The sequence below is a fragment of the Pogona vitticeps genome, chromosome 2, assembly GCF_051106095.1.
Source record: "Pogona vitticeps strain Pit_001003342236 chromosome 2, PviZW2.1, whole genome shotgun sequence".
NCBI classification, from domain to species: domain Eukaryota; kingdom Metazoa; phylum Chordata; class Lepidosauria; order Squamata; family Agamidae; genus Pogona; species Pogona vitticeps.
The window spans coordinates 240,204,179-240,220,317 of NC_135784.1; the positions used below are offsets into that span (position 1 = coordinate 240,204,179).

At 41.5% G+C, this 16,139-nt stretch overlaps 1 protein-coding gene across 6 annotated transcripts in view; it reads right to left on the minus strand.

Moving 5' to 3' along the window:
• Nucleotides 1–2,887: 2,887 nt before the first annotated feature.
• KIF27 (kinesin family member 27) overlaps nt 2,888–16,139 on the minus strand; it is a 34,206-nt gene continuing 20,954 nt past the window's right edge. For 4 of the 6 annotated variants that reach the window (XM_078386127.1, XM_072992273.2, XM_072992274.2 and 1 more), the window contains exons 11-18: nt 15,811–16,008; nt 14,861–14,968; nt 12,143–12,319; nt 10,961–11,176; nt 8,516–8,722; nt 6,581–6,779; nt 4,698–4,868; nt 2,888–4,093 (exon numbers count right to left, since the gene is read on the minus strand). In XM_078386127.1, coding sequence (XP_078242253.1) covers nt 3,672–4,093; nt 4,698–4,868; nt 6,581–6,779; nt 8,516–8,722; nt 10,961–11,176; nt 12,143–12,319; nt 14,861–14,968; nt 15,811–16,008 — 1,698 coding nt within the window. In that variant the 3' untranslated portion in view covers nt 2,888–3,671. The remainder of the gene's footprint in view (nt 4,094–4,697; nt 4,869–6,580; nt 6,780–8,515; nt 8,723–10,960; nt 11,177–12,142; nt 12,320–14,860; nt 14,969–15,810; nt 16,009–16,139) is intronic. The other 2 variants (XM_078386128.1, XM_072992276.2) reach the window with 1 other exon arrangement.

The window sequence follows — 16,139 nt, forward strand, 5'->3', positions numbered from 1 at the left end:
TGGTGCACAATGCGGCGGCCAGACTCCTTAGTGGGGTGAAAAAAATACCAACATATTTCTCCCACTCTGGCCGCATTGCATTGGCTGCCCATCCGATTACGCATTGACTTCAAAGTGTTGATGCTCACGTATAAAGCCCTAAACGGTTTAGGGCCTCGATACTTGGCAGAACACCTTCTTCCACCAAGATCTACCCGTGTCACTCGCGTGAGCCAAGAGGTGAGGCTGAGGAGCCTAACGCCGAGGGAGGCCCGGAAGGAAAAGACAAGAAATCGGGCCTTCTCGGCGGTGGCTCCTCGCCTCTGGAACAACTTACCTCCTGATATTCGCGCGGCCCCCTCGCTGGGTATTTTCAAAAAGCAACTAAAAACACTGATGTTTCGGCAGGCCTTCCCCACCAGCTAATTCTTGATTCCCCTTCTTTTCTCTCTCCTAGTGTTTAGCCCTATTGTTGTAAGTTTCTTTTATGTAATACTGCTTTTATTCATTGTTGTACCCCTTGTTGTAAGCCGCCTAGAGTGGTCTTAATCGACTAGATAGGCAGGATATAAATAGAATAAATAAATAAAGACAAGCAGGGGCCACAAGGGCAAACACCACAACCACCAATCCCCATAAATGCAAATTGCCCTCCCCAAAGTAGAATATTTAGGCTTTTCCGGGGGAGGAGGCGAGATTCAACCACAGGAAGGAAAAGTCACTAAGATTACCCAATAATATTGGCCTCCTACTAAGAAAGAAGTCCAGCAATTCTTAGGTCTAGCCAATTCATACCCCAATTCTCTACCATAGCTGCCCCCTTAACCTATCTTCCTAGAAAAAGTCTGGGCGATGGGTACAATGGGGTGAAGCCCAAGAGAAAGCGTTTAAGATGCTTAAGGCAATATTATGTGAATTACTCACCAGGTTTGCTCCAGACTTTAACCTCCCATCCGTGTTGTTCACAGATGCTTCCAACCAAGGGTTAGGTGTGATCTTAGCACAGGTGCATAATGGGATGGAGTACCCCGTTCTCTACCTGAGTTGGAAATTGACTGTGCAAGAGCAGAAATATGCAGTTATCAAAAAAGAGGCTCTGGCTATTCGATGGGCTACCCATGCTTTAAGATATTATTTACTGGGAGCCCCCTTCACTTTGATAACCAACCACACACCATTACAATGGCTAGTGCAAATGAAGGACACCAACCCCAGACTCACTAGATGGTATTTTGCCCTTCAGCCTTTTGCCTTCATGGTTCAGTATCGGAAAGGGAAAGAACATTTTAATGTGGATTATTTCTCCTGCCAGGGTCCCTGGGCAAAGAGCGAGGAGGAACAGATGGCCCTCTTGGATGGGGGGGTATGTGAGACAGGGGGAGAGAGCAGTGCCCCTCTCACCTGAGTGCCGTCCCTCCCCCTCACAGAGGAAAAGGAGATACAGACCATGGCCGTCTCGTCCCCTAAGAGAACGGAACAGCCAGAGACAGACACAGGAGATATAGAGGAAGGAATATGGAAGTTGGCAGTCGAAAGAATTGAGAGGAAAATGGCAGGAGTGGAGCAGAAGAAGAGGGTGGAGATAGAGGCAGGGGTAGCAGATATAAAGAGGGGGGGAAGAACAGTTGCCGCCAGGCTGAGTCTGAATGGAGGATCCCTGGACCGGAGCATGGGAGAGACTAAGAGTCCCGAGAGAGAAGACCAATTACAGGAAAAGGAGATTCCCCCCCCCCGACTGTCGTATTGGGGAGAGGCTGGGGCTAAGGATCGGAGGAGAAGACTAAGAGAGGAGAAGAAGGGGGAGAGAGAGAGAGAGAGAAGAGACTCGAATGGAAGGTGAGCAGAATGAGGATGAGGGGATACACCATGACACCATGCCCCTGCTGGAGGGTGAGACAGGACAAACACTAAACCCAAACCCATTGCTAGACTGCCCGGGACCATGGAACTCAGGTGAAGGTAACCCATTCCTGAATGAAGACTGGAAACCCCTTGCTGACCTGTTGTCAGAAGGAGATAAACGTTGGACTAATTTTGTTGACACTGGTTACCTGTTGAACACCCCAATAAATGTTATACCTCGTTCAAAACCGCATAAATCTCCTGATTTATTTGAGCGAAAATACGAGCCCAGTCAAACCCTCACAGTTCCCAAAAGAGAAAGTCTGCTCACAAGATGTACCTTCTACAAGAAAAGAAGTGATTTCTATCTACTTTTACTGCAGCTCCTAACAATACACTCGAAAGTGTTTGGGGAGCAGTGTGGGAAGTGGCAGCAAGGGTGGAATTGGCAACAGTACCCAGCATCCTACTCTGCTGGACTGCAGTATTTCCTGTAAACACAGAGCCCTTTTTAAAAGAAGAGAAAACATGAATCTAAGGAGATAGAAGTGTCTCTAGATTCATCCTAAGATTAACAGTTGTCATGTGTAATGATACATCTGGGTAGAAGAAAACAATTTGGGAGGAGAGAGCAACTGGAGCACTGCATTCAGGATGTGGATTCATACGAATGAAGAGGCTACATGGTCCTTAATGCCTGATCCCAAAAGAATACTTTACACCAGGAATATTCTTCTACTCTGTAATTGTGTTTTGTGTAAGTGCCACAGAAAATCATCCTGGTATGTAGGCATACTTCTTTATATACTGCGAGGATTTTTTAATTGCCATTAATGGAGAGAAGGATAACCAGCTAGCTTTAATGAGCCTACATTTGTAAATGATCAGTGAATAATCTTTAGAGCAGAATGATTCATCTGCAAGAATAACCATCATGTTATCTTGGAATATATTTGCAGATAATGCTACCCATGAAAAAGCCCCAGGCAAAATCACAGCCTGACATTCCCAGGCAAAATCACAAAGTCACAATATACTCAAGGAAGTTCTGGAGCATAGAACTTGATTTTGACTTGTTTTAAATATGAATTTTATCAAAGAGATTTTTGTTGTTAAACATCTCAGAAGACAATAATCTTATTTTCTTTACTGTGTTTTGCTTTTGAAAAACATTTATACTTGAAGCTCCTGGTCTGGACCAATGTCTAGAAGTGCTTTGTTACAAATACTTCATCCTAAATATGCATAAATTATAAGGGATTAAGATAAGGGCTAGTGGTATCTCTATGAAGGTCTTATCACTATGCAGCACCATATACAAACATTTCTTTATGCATACAAGTATTCCAGACTATCCCAACTGTTCAATCAAAATGAAAGTGTACACAAATTAAGAAATCAGCAGCACTTCTAAAATGCTCAATGGCAGAATTATAGGAAGTACTTTTGGCTCTATGACTGTTTTTATACATTATGTTTCTTCAGATTAACATTTCAGGTATAATCTGGACTGCTCAACCGACAAAGGAGGATTGTAGATGCATCCAAATATTTTTGCAGAATAAGAGGTAATATTAATATGTAGTTTAGAAGATGGGAACAAAATTCTGTGCTAATTCTAAAAAAAAGAAACAAATGCAACAAAAATACAACTTTTTTCTAGTTCAAGAGCAAAAGAATTCTTTTAGTTCTACCCATTACATCACACTGTGCTAATAAAGCAATATACAAGCACAATCAAACCATCTGCAATGTGAAGGATAGAAACTAGAAGTAACTGATATTATCTTAGCTGCCTGAAATACACTTGCAAATACGGAAGATTGGACTGAGCTGATTATGTACTACAGTTAAGTCTTTTTAGACATTTCAATTGCATCTGCAGGAATAGCATTTATAGAACCTGCAAGGCCAGAGCGCCTTGATGAAAGCTCAGAAGCAGGGATATGGCGTAATTCTTTGCGAGAAAGTTTTATTGGTGTTGCTCCTTGAAGTTGGCTCATAGCTGGATCTCTTGCCTGAGAATGACAGAATACTTGTGGGTGGGATTTTGCAGATTGTCGTATTTTCCCAGCTTGTTCTTCTTTAATATTTGTTGTATTAGGTACTAGTTCTACAGCTTCCTCTTCAAACTTGTGCCAGGTTTTCTGTCCTCCAAAAACATTTACTGATAGATTTGTTTCTTTTAATTTCTCTATTGATTCTGGTGTCCTTTGAAGTACTTCTGACAAGGCACTTGCTTCTTCTCGGTGCAGTATCCCATCAGTAGAACCTAAAAGAAGCAATTGGATTAGATTCTTTGAGATAACTTTTATACGGTTTTCCCTCCCTGTTACACAATGTTACAACTTGTACTCTGTTCAACTATTTTCATTTTTAAAATATCCTGAATGTATTGGCAAGAAATAATAATGTTAACAACAATAAGCTTTCAAAAATTTAGGCAGTTCTTCAATTCATACAAATGCATGAACAAGTGCATCAATTCAGAGAAGGCTCCTGCTGGGAGCAAAATGAGAAGGAATTATTTCCACCATTTTCAGTAAAGCTCCCTTGCCCACATTCATAATCTCCCATTAGGTTCAGAAGCCAGGGGCACTGAAGGAAATAAGTGAACATGACCTCTTCCTGAAGTTCAGATCCAAGCCAAGGAATGATTTGGAAAATATAAATGTGTCGTTTTATTCACCCAAAAGCTAAGGATGATGAGCGAAGGCTTAAACATTCCCCCCCCCCAAAAAGATTATCATGTGTAAAGGAAGCTGAAAGCTAATACACCTTCTGGATTGCCCATATCTAAATACAAAATCACAATGCTACAACTCCATTAAGACTTCAGTTACATGTCAGATATATATGATTTATAGTTTTAATACTCATAGATTTACTGTGTGACTGGATATGGCACGCTGATTCTCCCACCAGTTCCTTTAATTTCTTCTTTAATTCTCGGCTGCTTTTCTTATAGAAGAATAACTCTCGCTCCAGTTGTTCGATTTTTACTTCTTTCGTTTTAAACGCTTCTGAAATACTTTCACCATTTTGTTCTAGAGAAACAGATCTTATTTTAGATTCAGAGTTGCTTTTGTTTTGATTTCACTGTAAAGTATGACCAGAGTAGCAATGTATTCTGCATTGTGCTTGCAATTTGTCTCAAAGTTATTGAGAGTAAAGTGTTATATTTCAATGGATAAAAGTATGACTAGGACCCTCCCAAAAGATGGAAATGTTTAGTGTGGAGGGCGGAGAAAAAAGTCATCGGAGAACTAATTTTTGATGATGAGCCTATAATTATGGTACAGCCTCCAGTAAGCAGCAAGAGAACGGGAGTGATTTGTATTTTAAATGAAATGTTGTATTTTTATCACTTTAACAAATATTTTACTCCAATGTTCGATGAATATTTCTGTTTCAGTGACACATTTTAGTAGTGACTGCATGTACAGTGGACCCTCAACCTACGGAATTAATCCGTATTGGGACGGTGTCCATAGGAATGCATTGAAAATCCTGTAATTCGTAACCCGTCCAACAACCCCCCCCCCAATTAAAATAACTTTTAAAAAATTAAACCTTACCTTTCCAAAGCCTTCCAGGGGTCCCCCGCCACTGCCATCGCTGCTGCCAGAGGCCTCCGAGGGCTTCGGTGCCGCTGCGGGAGGCCTCTTGGAGGTTCCCCCGCCCCCGCAGGCTTTTCCAGGGTGGACCGGGCCTACAAGGGGAGGGCTTCCCCCCGTAGGCACGGTCTACTGCTTGGGAAAGCCTGGTAGACTGGGACTACCGGGGAGGGCTTCTCCCCGTAGGCCCAGTCTATTGCCTGGGAAAGTGTGGTAGACTGGGACTACCAGGGGAGGGCTTCCCCTAGTAGGCCTGGTCTATTCCCCAGGCTTTCCCGGGGAGTAGCTGGGCCTACTGGGGGAAGCCCTCCCCTGGTAGGCCCGGTCTACCAGGCTTTCCTGGGGAGTAGACCAGGCCTACCAGGGGAAGCCCTCCCCTGGTAGGCCTGGTCCACCCTGGGAAAGCCTGTCTCGGTGGGTGGGGGGAACCTCTGGAGGCCTTCCCCGCCGTCATGGGAGGCCTCTCGGAGGTCCCCCCACACTGCCAATCGTGCTTCAGAGACACGATCGGCTTTAGGAGGGACCTCCAAGAGGCCTCCCATGGTGGCGGGGAAGGCCTCCAGAGGTCCCCGCCACTGCCGCTGCTGCTGGGAGCCGGGTCGTGCCAGGTGATTCCTGCCATTCTTGGACTCTTGGACTTCCCCCTCCACCGCTGCTGGGAGCCGAGCGGCAGTGGCGGCGGGGGAAGTCCAGGAGTCCAAGCATGGCTGGGATCGCCTGGCATGGCTTGGCTCCCAGCAGAGGCTGCGGCAGCGGGGAACCTCTGGATGCCTTCCAGGGCTTCTCCACTGCCATGGGAAACTTCTCAGAGATCCCCTTTGCGCCGCCGATCGTGCTTCAGAGGCACTATCGGCGGTGGCGGGGGACCTCCGAGATGCCTCCCATGGCAGCAGAGAAGGTCTGGAAGGCATCCGGAGGCAGGGAAAGCACCACATTTAAATTTGGCACTTTCCCCGCGTCCCCTTTCTGGCCCATATGTCAATTCTCTGGCCCCAAGTTGAAGTGAAACTTTGTGGCCAGAGAAGTACATACGTCAAAAAGTACGTAAGTGGAGCCATTCGTAAGTCGAGACTCCACTGTACTTTCCAAGATTCTGCTATACTTCCTACAGTAGCTAACTAGATGTCGCCAAAGATAAATACCTTTGCAGTGAAGTAATATTAACTGCATCTTTTGCTCATGTTCCTTTTGCTGAAGGGTCAAACGCCTGTCACATTGTAACATGAGATGTTCAAGTGCCAATTCAAGTTCTCTTATTATGTTTTCTTGTTCTGTTACTCTCATTCCCAGTTCTTCAGCACGAAGTTGCAATTTACGTTCAGTTTCACGGAGGCTGACAACCTGGAAAAGTAATACTGTAGTGTTTTTCTTTTGGTAGATCAAAGCACCCTAACTAATAAGAACAAGACATACCACACTTCAAAAGTAGTATAAATTTGAAAGAGCCAATCCCTTACTATGCTGTCAGTATAAGAAACTAATACAGCATATCTTTCAGTTTGTAAGGCCATAAACATATTGCATCATGTACTTCATCTCAATGACAAAGGAATCATCTAAGCTAGAAAATGTGTCTCTTGCACAAAATATTGCCACATATTCTACAGCTCTTATCACAGCAAATAATGACCAGAAGCAACACACAATAGATTTTCGCAATAACTCATGCATTAGGATGGCAAACTTTACAGTATAAATTATGTGCAGAGTTTATTGGTATGTCTGCTTGCATAATACCCTCTCCAGATTCAAATTACTATGCAACTCATTTTTATCATTCTAACTACTGTAACAAAGCATAGAATTGGGGAGTAGGGGCCAATAAGACCATCAAGTCCAACCCACTGCTCAATGCAGGAATCCAAATCAAGGCAGATCTGGCAGATGGCTGTCTAAGTTTCTCTTGAATGCCTCCAGAGTTGGAGTGCTCACCACCTTCTCTAGGTTGCTTGTTTGGCCTACAAGTCCCATCTCGTACACCAGCCCTCCCCCCAAAAAAAGTCTGAAAAGCATTAGAATAGAATTGTAAAATCATAGAATAATTGAGTTGGAAAGGGACCATAAGGCCATTTAGTCCAATCCCCTGCTGAGTGCAAAAATCCAAATCAAATGGTTGTCCAGTTTTCTCCTGAATGCCCCCAGTGCTGTAGCTCTCACCACCACCCAAGATAATAGGTTCCATTGTCATACTGCTCTAAGAGTTCAAATTTTTTTCCTGTTTTTCAATCAAAATCTGACTTCATATAACTTGAGCCTGTTATTAAGTGTCCTGTGGTCTGGGATGATTGAGAACAAATATTTCCTTCCTGTATATGACAATCTTTCAAGTATTTGAAGAGTACTGTCATATCTCCCCTCAGTCTTCTTTTCTCAAGGCTAAACGTGCCCAGTTCTTTCAGTCTTTCCTCATAGGGCTTGGTTTCCATTTCCCTGATCATCTTTGTTGCCCTCCACTGAACCTCTTCCAGTTTGTTGGCATCCTTCTTAAACTGTGGTGTTCAGAACTGTATATAGTATTATAGATGAGGCGTTACCAGTGCCAAATAGAGGGGAACTAGTACTTTGACGAATTTGGAGATTATACCACTGTTCATGCAGTCTAAAATAGCATCTGCCTTTTTTGCAGCTACATCACACTATTGGCTCATACTCAGCTTGTGATCTATAACAATTCCAAGCTCCATCTTGCATGTAGTATTGCTGAACCAAGTATCCCCCATCTTTTAACTGTGCGTCTGTTGTTTTTAGTCCAGTGCTTGAGCCTATCTGACTTCCATGGTATTAGCTATTCCACCCAATTCTGTCATCTGCAAATCTGATTAGCATTCCCTGCAGCCCCTCATCCAAGACATTAATAAAAATATTGAAGAACACAGGGCCCAGGACTGTGCCTTGTGGTACCCCGCTTGTTTTTTCCTCCCAGTTTGAGAAGGAGCTTTTGATAAGCAGTCTCTAAATACAGTTCTGTAACCAACTGTGTATACAGCTGCAGCATTCCCACCATCATAGCAAATGGCCATTTTGTGCCTACAACAAAATGGGCAGTATTTACTCAGTTACATGTTCTTCAAACAAACCTTCTTAAAATATTTTAAAAGAATTGCTCGTAGCTCAGCAGCAGACAAGGAAACCAACTTTCCCATCAAGTTGGCTTCACTCTGTGAAAGGACTTGAGATGAAGCTCTAAGTGAGTTTTGGTGATTTTCAATACTTTCATTCTTGTAAGCAATGGCAACTTCCAAAGTTTCAATCCCTTCTTCAAGCTGGAATAGAACATGTTCTTCCTGGAAAGAAGTTGTGAAATCAATTCAGTTCAGCAGAAGGCTACAAAAGATTATTAACTTTAAATATTTATTAAGTATTAAAATTATTATTATTAAATAGTATAATGTAGCAACCTTCAAATACAGTATATTAGAAAGATAATGCTCAGTAAATACTGTCATGTGCACTACATTTTTATATGCAGAAATTGATAGCAGGACATAATTTAAATGGTACAGTGGTGCCTCGCTTCCATTCCAGTGAAATCGCTGTAGAGCGAAATCCTCGTTAAGCGAAATTAAAAAATCCCATTGAAACACATTGAAAACCCATTTAATGCGTTCCAATGGGCTGAATAACTCACCATCCAGCGAAGATCCTCCATAGGGGCGGCCATTTTCGGAGCCTGTAAAGCGATGAATCCATCCAAAAACACAGTGGGGAGCCATTTTACACAGCGGGCGGCCATTTCAAAGCCACCGATCAGCTGTTTTAAAAACATTGTCTAGCAAAAAATAGGTTCCTGAAGCAGGAAACCGATCGTCGGGAAGTGAATTTTGCCTATTAAAACGTTGCTTTGCGATCGTAAAAGCGATTGCAAAACAGTCATCATATGGCGGTTTCATCGTTTAATGAGGTAATCGTTAAGCGAGGCACCACTGTATTGATATCCCTCATGCAAGGGCTCTGCGAGTGATTTTACTCCATTCCTCTTGGACAGATTTCTGAGCCAAAAAGGTTTGGTGTATTGCTTGAGAGTAGTGTGTGCTCTAGAACACTACCTTATCATAACAGGAAAGTTATCTATGGTAGCAAAGTCATCATGGAATATATTTTTCCAAAGATAAACAACTTTAAAGTCACTGTCCTTCTAACCCAAACCTCGGACGACCAGACTCAGCTTCTTGTTACTTATCCTCACAAAACAATTATTTCCATTTTGCAGTGATATGGAGTAAAGGATATGAATGACTTATATCATGGCCAAATACTAAAGAAAGAAGACTTTTGTGTCAGACATGGAATCAGGTTCAAGAATGTCAAAATTGTTATAATATATTATTATGCAACCCAGCATATACTGTATGTATGTGTATATGTGCATATAAGAATGAATGAGTTGTATTTGAATAACAGAATGTGTGTAACCAATCAGATTCTGTATAATGTCATCCAATAGGTGCTCAGAGGGTTAACTGTCAGATATAAGAGAGGGTGACAATATGAGGCTGGTTTTGTTGGTGTGAATCTTGTCTATTGATATGTAGATGTTCAGTTAAGCTGCTATGTTGCCTGCAGTGATTATGTCAATAAAGAAGCTGTTATGAAACTCCTAAAAGTCTGTCAAGCACAAACCAAATCAATACCAAATAAAGTGTAAAACGGGCTGTGTGTGCATGTGGGTATGCATGGGGGGAGTGCATGTGGAGGGGTAAGAGATCTGTCTCCGCGGCCCGGTCCTGCAAAGGTCACAGACCGACCATGGGCCGGGAGTTGGGGACCCCTGTTCTATTGCATACAACACTTCCCTATTCTTCTGTGGCCTGATGGTCTTATTGGGAGGTTAGAGGGAATGCTGGACCACCTTTGGAATACATGTCTCATATCCAGGTGTTTCAGAAATTGTATAAGAATGGGATAAGGTCAGCAAAATGTGTAGTTAACATACATGTTCACTGCTAGTATTCTGGTGTACATTTTTGGCTCATACCAGGACAGAACACTAAACTTCAGGTTGCTCTTTTTGTGGTAGTGAAAGGAACAGAGGAAGGAATGTAGACATACATCTTATTCCTTTCTCTTGTTTGATACTATGGTATAGCATAAGTTAGTACGAAATGACAGTAGGTCATGTGAATCTAAGATGGTGAAGTGATACCTGATTACCAGCATATATTGATAATTTTACTGACCTATCAGAACACTTATGGCAGTGATAGATTTGCTAAGGTTATTGTATTTTAACGAGTATAGAAAATTCCAGTCAATCCTGGAATTTACTAACAAGTGAGAACATGGAATCTACTGCAGGGTCTTACGATGGCCTCCCATGTATACTTATTTATCACTAAGTCCAAACAAGTTTTAGTTACCAGTCTAACCTGACTGAACAGTTATTTTCAAAAATATTTTCTTTTGATTTTTTCAAACATGCCTTTGTTATTTTTGTTATTGCAGCTCCAAATACTAGCTGTTTAGCTACTACTACAAATATACTCTTCTCCTAATAGTACCACTTTCCTTGATAAATTACTTACATCAGGTGACAACACTCTGCCATTCTTCAGTTTTTCATCCATACTGTTCCTTCTTTTCAATAGCTGATCCCTTTCCTTCTGCAAAGCCTGGACTTCTTCATAAATCTTTCCTTGTTCGTCATTGGTGCTGCCCTGAAGCTGCATGTTTTTGTCATGTAACTCCTGATCCAGTATGCATAGACGGTTAGATAGGTTCAAAATGTCTTTACTGAGAGCCTAAGAAAGCCATAGAAGAAAATTCAGTCCCTTTTGTGAAGGAATCCTCACCTATTCTACCAGGCTTCATCAAGAAGAACATGACTGGTTGAAAGGAGAACCAATACGGAGAAGACAACAAGAGATATTTAAAGAGAGGAGCCATTTTGTTAGTTAACAGTTAACAAAGAGTTAAGGAGAAGCAGAGTATATCTCAGGACAGGAGTGAGGGTTTCCAGGGAGCTATTTACTATACAGTAGTTACTTTGTATATGATAGAACTCCTTCTAGCATGGAAAGTTAATTATTTTTCACATATGAATCTTCAAGCTTATGAGAGTGCCTTCTAACCCTTACACTTACTAAATTAAGAATTTTATTTCATGTTTCACTTTAAAACTACTTGGCTGTTATGACTTGGGCTTAAGGATAGCTGGGGGGGGAGAGAAGGCAGTTCAGGAGGTGATTGGCCAGGTAGGGCTAGTCACACCTTTTTAAGTGACATTCTTCCTTACCCCACTGTGCAACTACATACACACCAACCTGTAGAACTTTACTAGAGGAGGCTGGCTCCAGACTAGATTAGCCATATTTTTATCCCATTGAAATTAAATAGAAGAAGCATGACTGGTTAGTGTAGGTCCAACCCTCTAATAGTAATATTGTAAAGAGGAGACATTTGGTTCTGTTTTATTTCAGTATGTGGGTTTTGGTGCTGTAGATGCAACAACAAATAAAAGTACAAAGCACTGAAATTACAGAGGCGCGCAATTATTATCAGAAAAGCTGATGTTTGCATTTCACAATCTGCAATTGTCTAATCAATACTGAAGAAATATCTCTCATTATTCCAGCTTTGCCAAAAGAAAGAATATGAAAAAGCAGGTTGCTTGAAATTAAACCTCCTGACCAGCGGTACAATTAATCATCACAGCTTTGTAACCTCAGCCCTTAGATAGCAGCCTAGAATATTGCATAACCAAATACCTGGCTGGATCTCAGTTTTTTAATTTCCAGATGGCTCTTCTCCTGCACTAGTGCTTCCTTCTTGGAAATGATAGCTTCTCTTCTTTTTAAATCTTCCTCCAGATGAGCTAGTTCTTGGCGTTGATGCAAAACCTTTTCTAGCTCTTCATCTAGCCATTTCTTTTTCTCTTCTAATTTCTGCATCAGGAAATAAAATATACTTCAGAAATAATAGTTAATGATGGTTTAACAGAATGGATTTTTCTAGGCCGAGGCACAAGACAAGGGTGCCCACTTTCACCAGTATTGTTTTGTATGATTATAGAATTCTTAGCTAATGCAATCAGAAATGATGAATTAAAGGATTAGGCAAAAATGATGCAATAAAAATCAATTTATTTGCTGATGACTCATTATTAACTATTAAAAACCCACTAGAAAGTATGGATAGAATTAAAAATCATTTAGAAAAATTTGGGGAAATAATAGGATTAACTATTAATTGGCAAAAAACACAAGTAAAGATGTTTAACCACAACAAATATGAACAAGAAAAGTTTATAAATAAATATGGTTTTAAAATGTGCAGTTATATTAAATACTTTGGTATAAATACAGTCAAAGTGACTCAAAAATTCAAGGAGCAAAATTTTAATAACATTTTGTTTAGGGCTTTATAAGTTAGAACGAACACCTTGAATCCAGCCCAGAAATGGATCTGCAGCCAGTGGAGCTGCTGTCACAGTGGGGTTATGTGATCCTGTAAGCCAATGGTCCTCAACCGTGGGCCTCCAGATGTTCTTGGACTTCAACTCCCAGAAATCCTGGCCTGCAGATGTGGTGGTAAAGGCTTCTGGGAGTTGTAGTCCAAACACATCTGGAGACCCAAGGTTGGGGACCACTGCTGTAAGCAGTCAGCAATCTGGCTGCTACATTTTGGACCAGTTAAAGTTTCCAAATGCTTTCAACAGACAGCTCCACATAGAGAGCATTATAGCAATCCAGCTGGGATGTAACTAAGGCATGTGTCACCGTGGCCAGATCAGATCTTTCGGGAATGGGTGCAACTGGTGCACTCATTTTGATTGTGCAAAGGCACTCCTGGCCACTGCCAAAACCTAGGCACCAATTTAGGCATCAGAGACAAATACAGGAGCACCCCAGAGCTGTGCATATGCGTTTTCAGAGGGAGTGTGACCACATCCAGCAGGGGCTGCATCCATATTCCTTGATCTGCCTTTCAAATGACCAGGGGCACCTCTGTCTGGATTAAGTTTCAGTTAATTTTCTCCTCATCCAGTCCATTACTGACATCAGACACCGATCTAGAGCAGAAATAGCCTCCTCAGATATAGATGGCAAGGAGAGATAGAGTTGGGTATCTTTTGCATGCTGGTGACACCAAACCTCAACATTCTGGATAACGTGTCCCAGTGGTTTCATGTAGATATTTAATAATATAGGAGACAAAACAGAACTGAGGGACCCCACAGGCCAGCAGCCAGGTGTCAAACAGGTTTCTCCTAGCACAGCCTTGTGGGTTCTCTCCTCTAGGAAAGACCATGTACTGCAGTCATCATTGTTTGACAGCCTGGTCTCCCCCTTTTAAAAGAACTGGCTACACTAGTTTACTGTCTAAAGACTGCTAATACTTTACGTAAAGCTGTTCCAGCCAGAGCTAGAGCTAATTTTACAGGGAGGGTCCTTAGGATAGATGGGCAAGTAAGGAGACTTGGCAAGGTGGGAAAGAAACAAGAGTGAGAGTCAGCTGCAAGGAAAATGGAATGGTAGCAGTGGCATTTTTGTTTGTTTGTTTCCATGATAAAGTAGAAACCACTAAGGAGGAAAAGATGGAATAGCTGCACAGAGCCTTTTAGCTGGCTGCACTAAGAGACTTCTCCAACAGCACCCTTATTGTCAGGTGAGCGGGTCTAGGATTGCAGGCTTCAGTACTGAATTATATTTAAGCAACAGCACATCCAGACATCCTATTTGCTCCTGTTAAAGAGTTGGTTCCATTACCCATTGATTCAGATTAGTTTAACAGATGATGTTGCTGGAGAATGGAATCAACTCCTTCCCCTTCCCTTCTACTTCAGAATTATTTTCCTTCACTGAGATTTTTTTTTCTTAGCCACCTGTTCCATTCTAGATGTGTCAGACCCATTTGTTTCTTTGTCCTGAACAAGGCCACTTCCTATGGGATGTGGCCAATTAAAACTCCTCTGACACCAGCTATGTCATCTGTGGGAGTGCCTTACTTCAACCTCCCCCTATGGGAGGGGAAGAGTCAAGGGATGGAGACAGCATGAAGAAGGAGAGACCATGACAGGGGGAGGTGGGAGGCAGTGGCGAGGCGACGTCCTCTGGTATGGAAATTCAAATTGGGGGAAAGGGGCCACTCTTTCAACTTGCTTCAAGTTGAGCCACACACCTTTTTTTTCATTTTTATCTCCTATTTTAAGTTTTCCCTTGTTAGAAATGCATTTTGTAGAGTCATGTTCACTTTACAAATCCAACTTCAGAATTTTTACTAGTTACCCTTCCAATTTATAACCAAGCACATTTGATTTACAGAAGCATATCAAATAATTAAAGGGTTCAATATATTCTTGCATTTTATCTGTTAATTAAAAAAAAGTCCCTTAATTTTTATGAATTAATTTAAAAGTTGCAATGTTTCAGCAATTCATTAGCTCCTAGTTACTTCTAACACTAGGGTTACAGAATATTAGTTACCTGTAGCTGCTGTGGGGTTTCAAATGAATTTTTCTTCTTAATTGCAGCAATTTCTTCATCCTTTAATTTTAAAATCTTCTCCTGCTGTTCCATCTTCTGTTGTAGCTCCTTTAAGTGAAAAAGAAACATTTTCATGTTTGTTATGAGAAATATATTTCAGTTCTTAGAATGAAAAAACTAAATTCTAGCAAATTTAGTTGCAATAAATATTTGTTCTAGAAAGTACTGTCAGAATGCAAGATCCAATAATGGGCTACCCATCAATGGAACAGTGGAATCCAGGCACTTCAGACTTCCATATGGGAAAAAAAACTGCTGTGGAGGGTTGAAAATTCCTTTGGAGTCAGTTTTCAGGCAGTTCTGGACGACGATTTGGTCTGTGCTTCACGGACTGTTTGTTCGCAAGACGACGATTTTTACAGCTAATCGTCGGCTTCGTAAAATGGCTTCCCTATGGGCGATCTTCGCAAAATGGGTGTTTTCGGGACCTATGCTTCGCAAGACAGCCTTTTTTACAGCTGATCAGCGCTTCGCAAAATGGCTTCCGTATGGGCGATTTTCGCTGGACGACGACTATTTTCCCCATTGGAACCCATTAAACGGGTTTTAATGCATTCCAATGGGGAAACGGTTTTCGCTAGACAATGTTTTCAGAAGATAGCGATTTCAATGGAATGGATTAATATCATCTAGTGAGGCACCACTGTGTGTGTGTGTGTGTGTGTATACATACACACACACACACACAAGATATATATCTATCTTCCTATTATTTGTACTGATGCTCATAGCCACAAAATGGTATCACCTTCTCACTAGTCCAGATTTGCAACCTGATACAAGATCTATTGCAGGATAATTTAAGGTTTTGCAATATTACCAACAGAAAGGAAAAAAGAAATGCTATTGGAAGTTTATTAATTAAGGCATAAAGAAAATAAATTTCTTGCCTTGATCTGTAGTTGACCACGCTGAATTTCAGCCTCCAAGCTTTTCTTTTTTTCACTTTCTTCTCCCAGTCTTTTCTGTAACTGGGCTTGTTGATTTTTCATATGACTGACATTTTGCTTTACTTCTGATACACGCTTTTCAGTCTGGGTGGACAACGATGCCAATTTCTTGGTCTCCTGTTGTTTCTTCTGTAAGACCTACAGTCACACCACATAACTTAGCCCACAAAGTAAACAAATCTTTCTGTTAAAAATTATGATGTCTTAGTATTACACTGTATTGATCTGATCAGCAAAGTTCAAAGGCACTTGCAGAGAATTTTTATGCC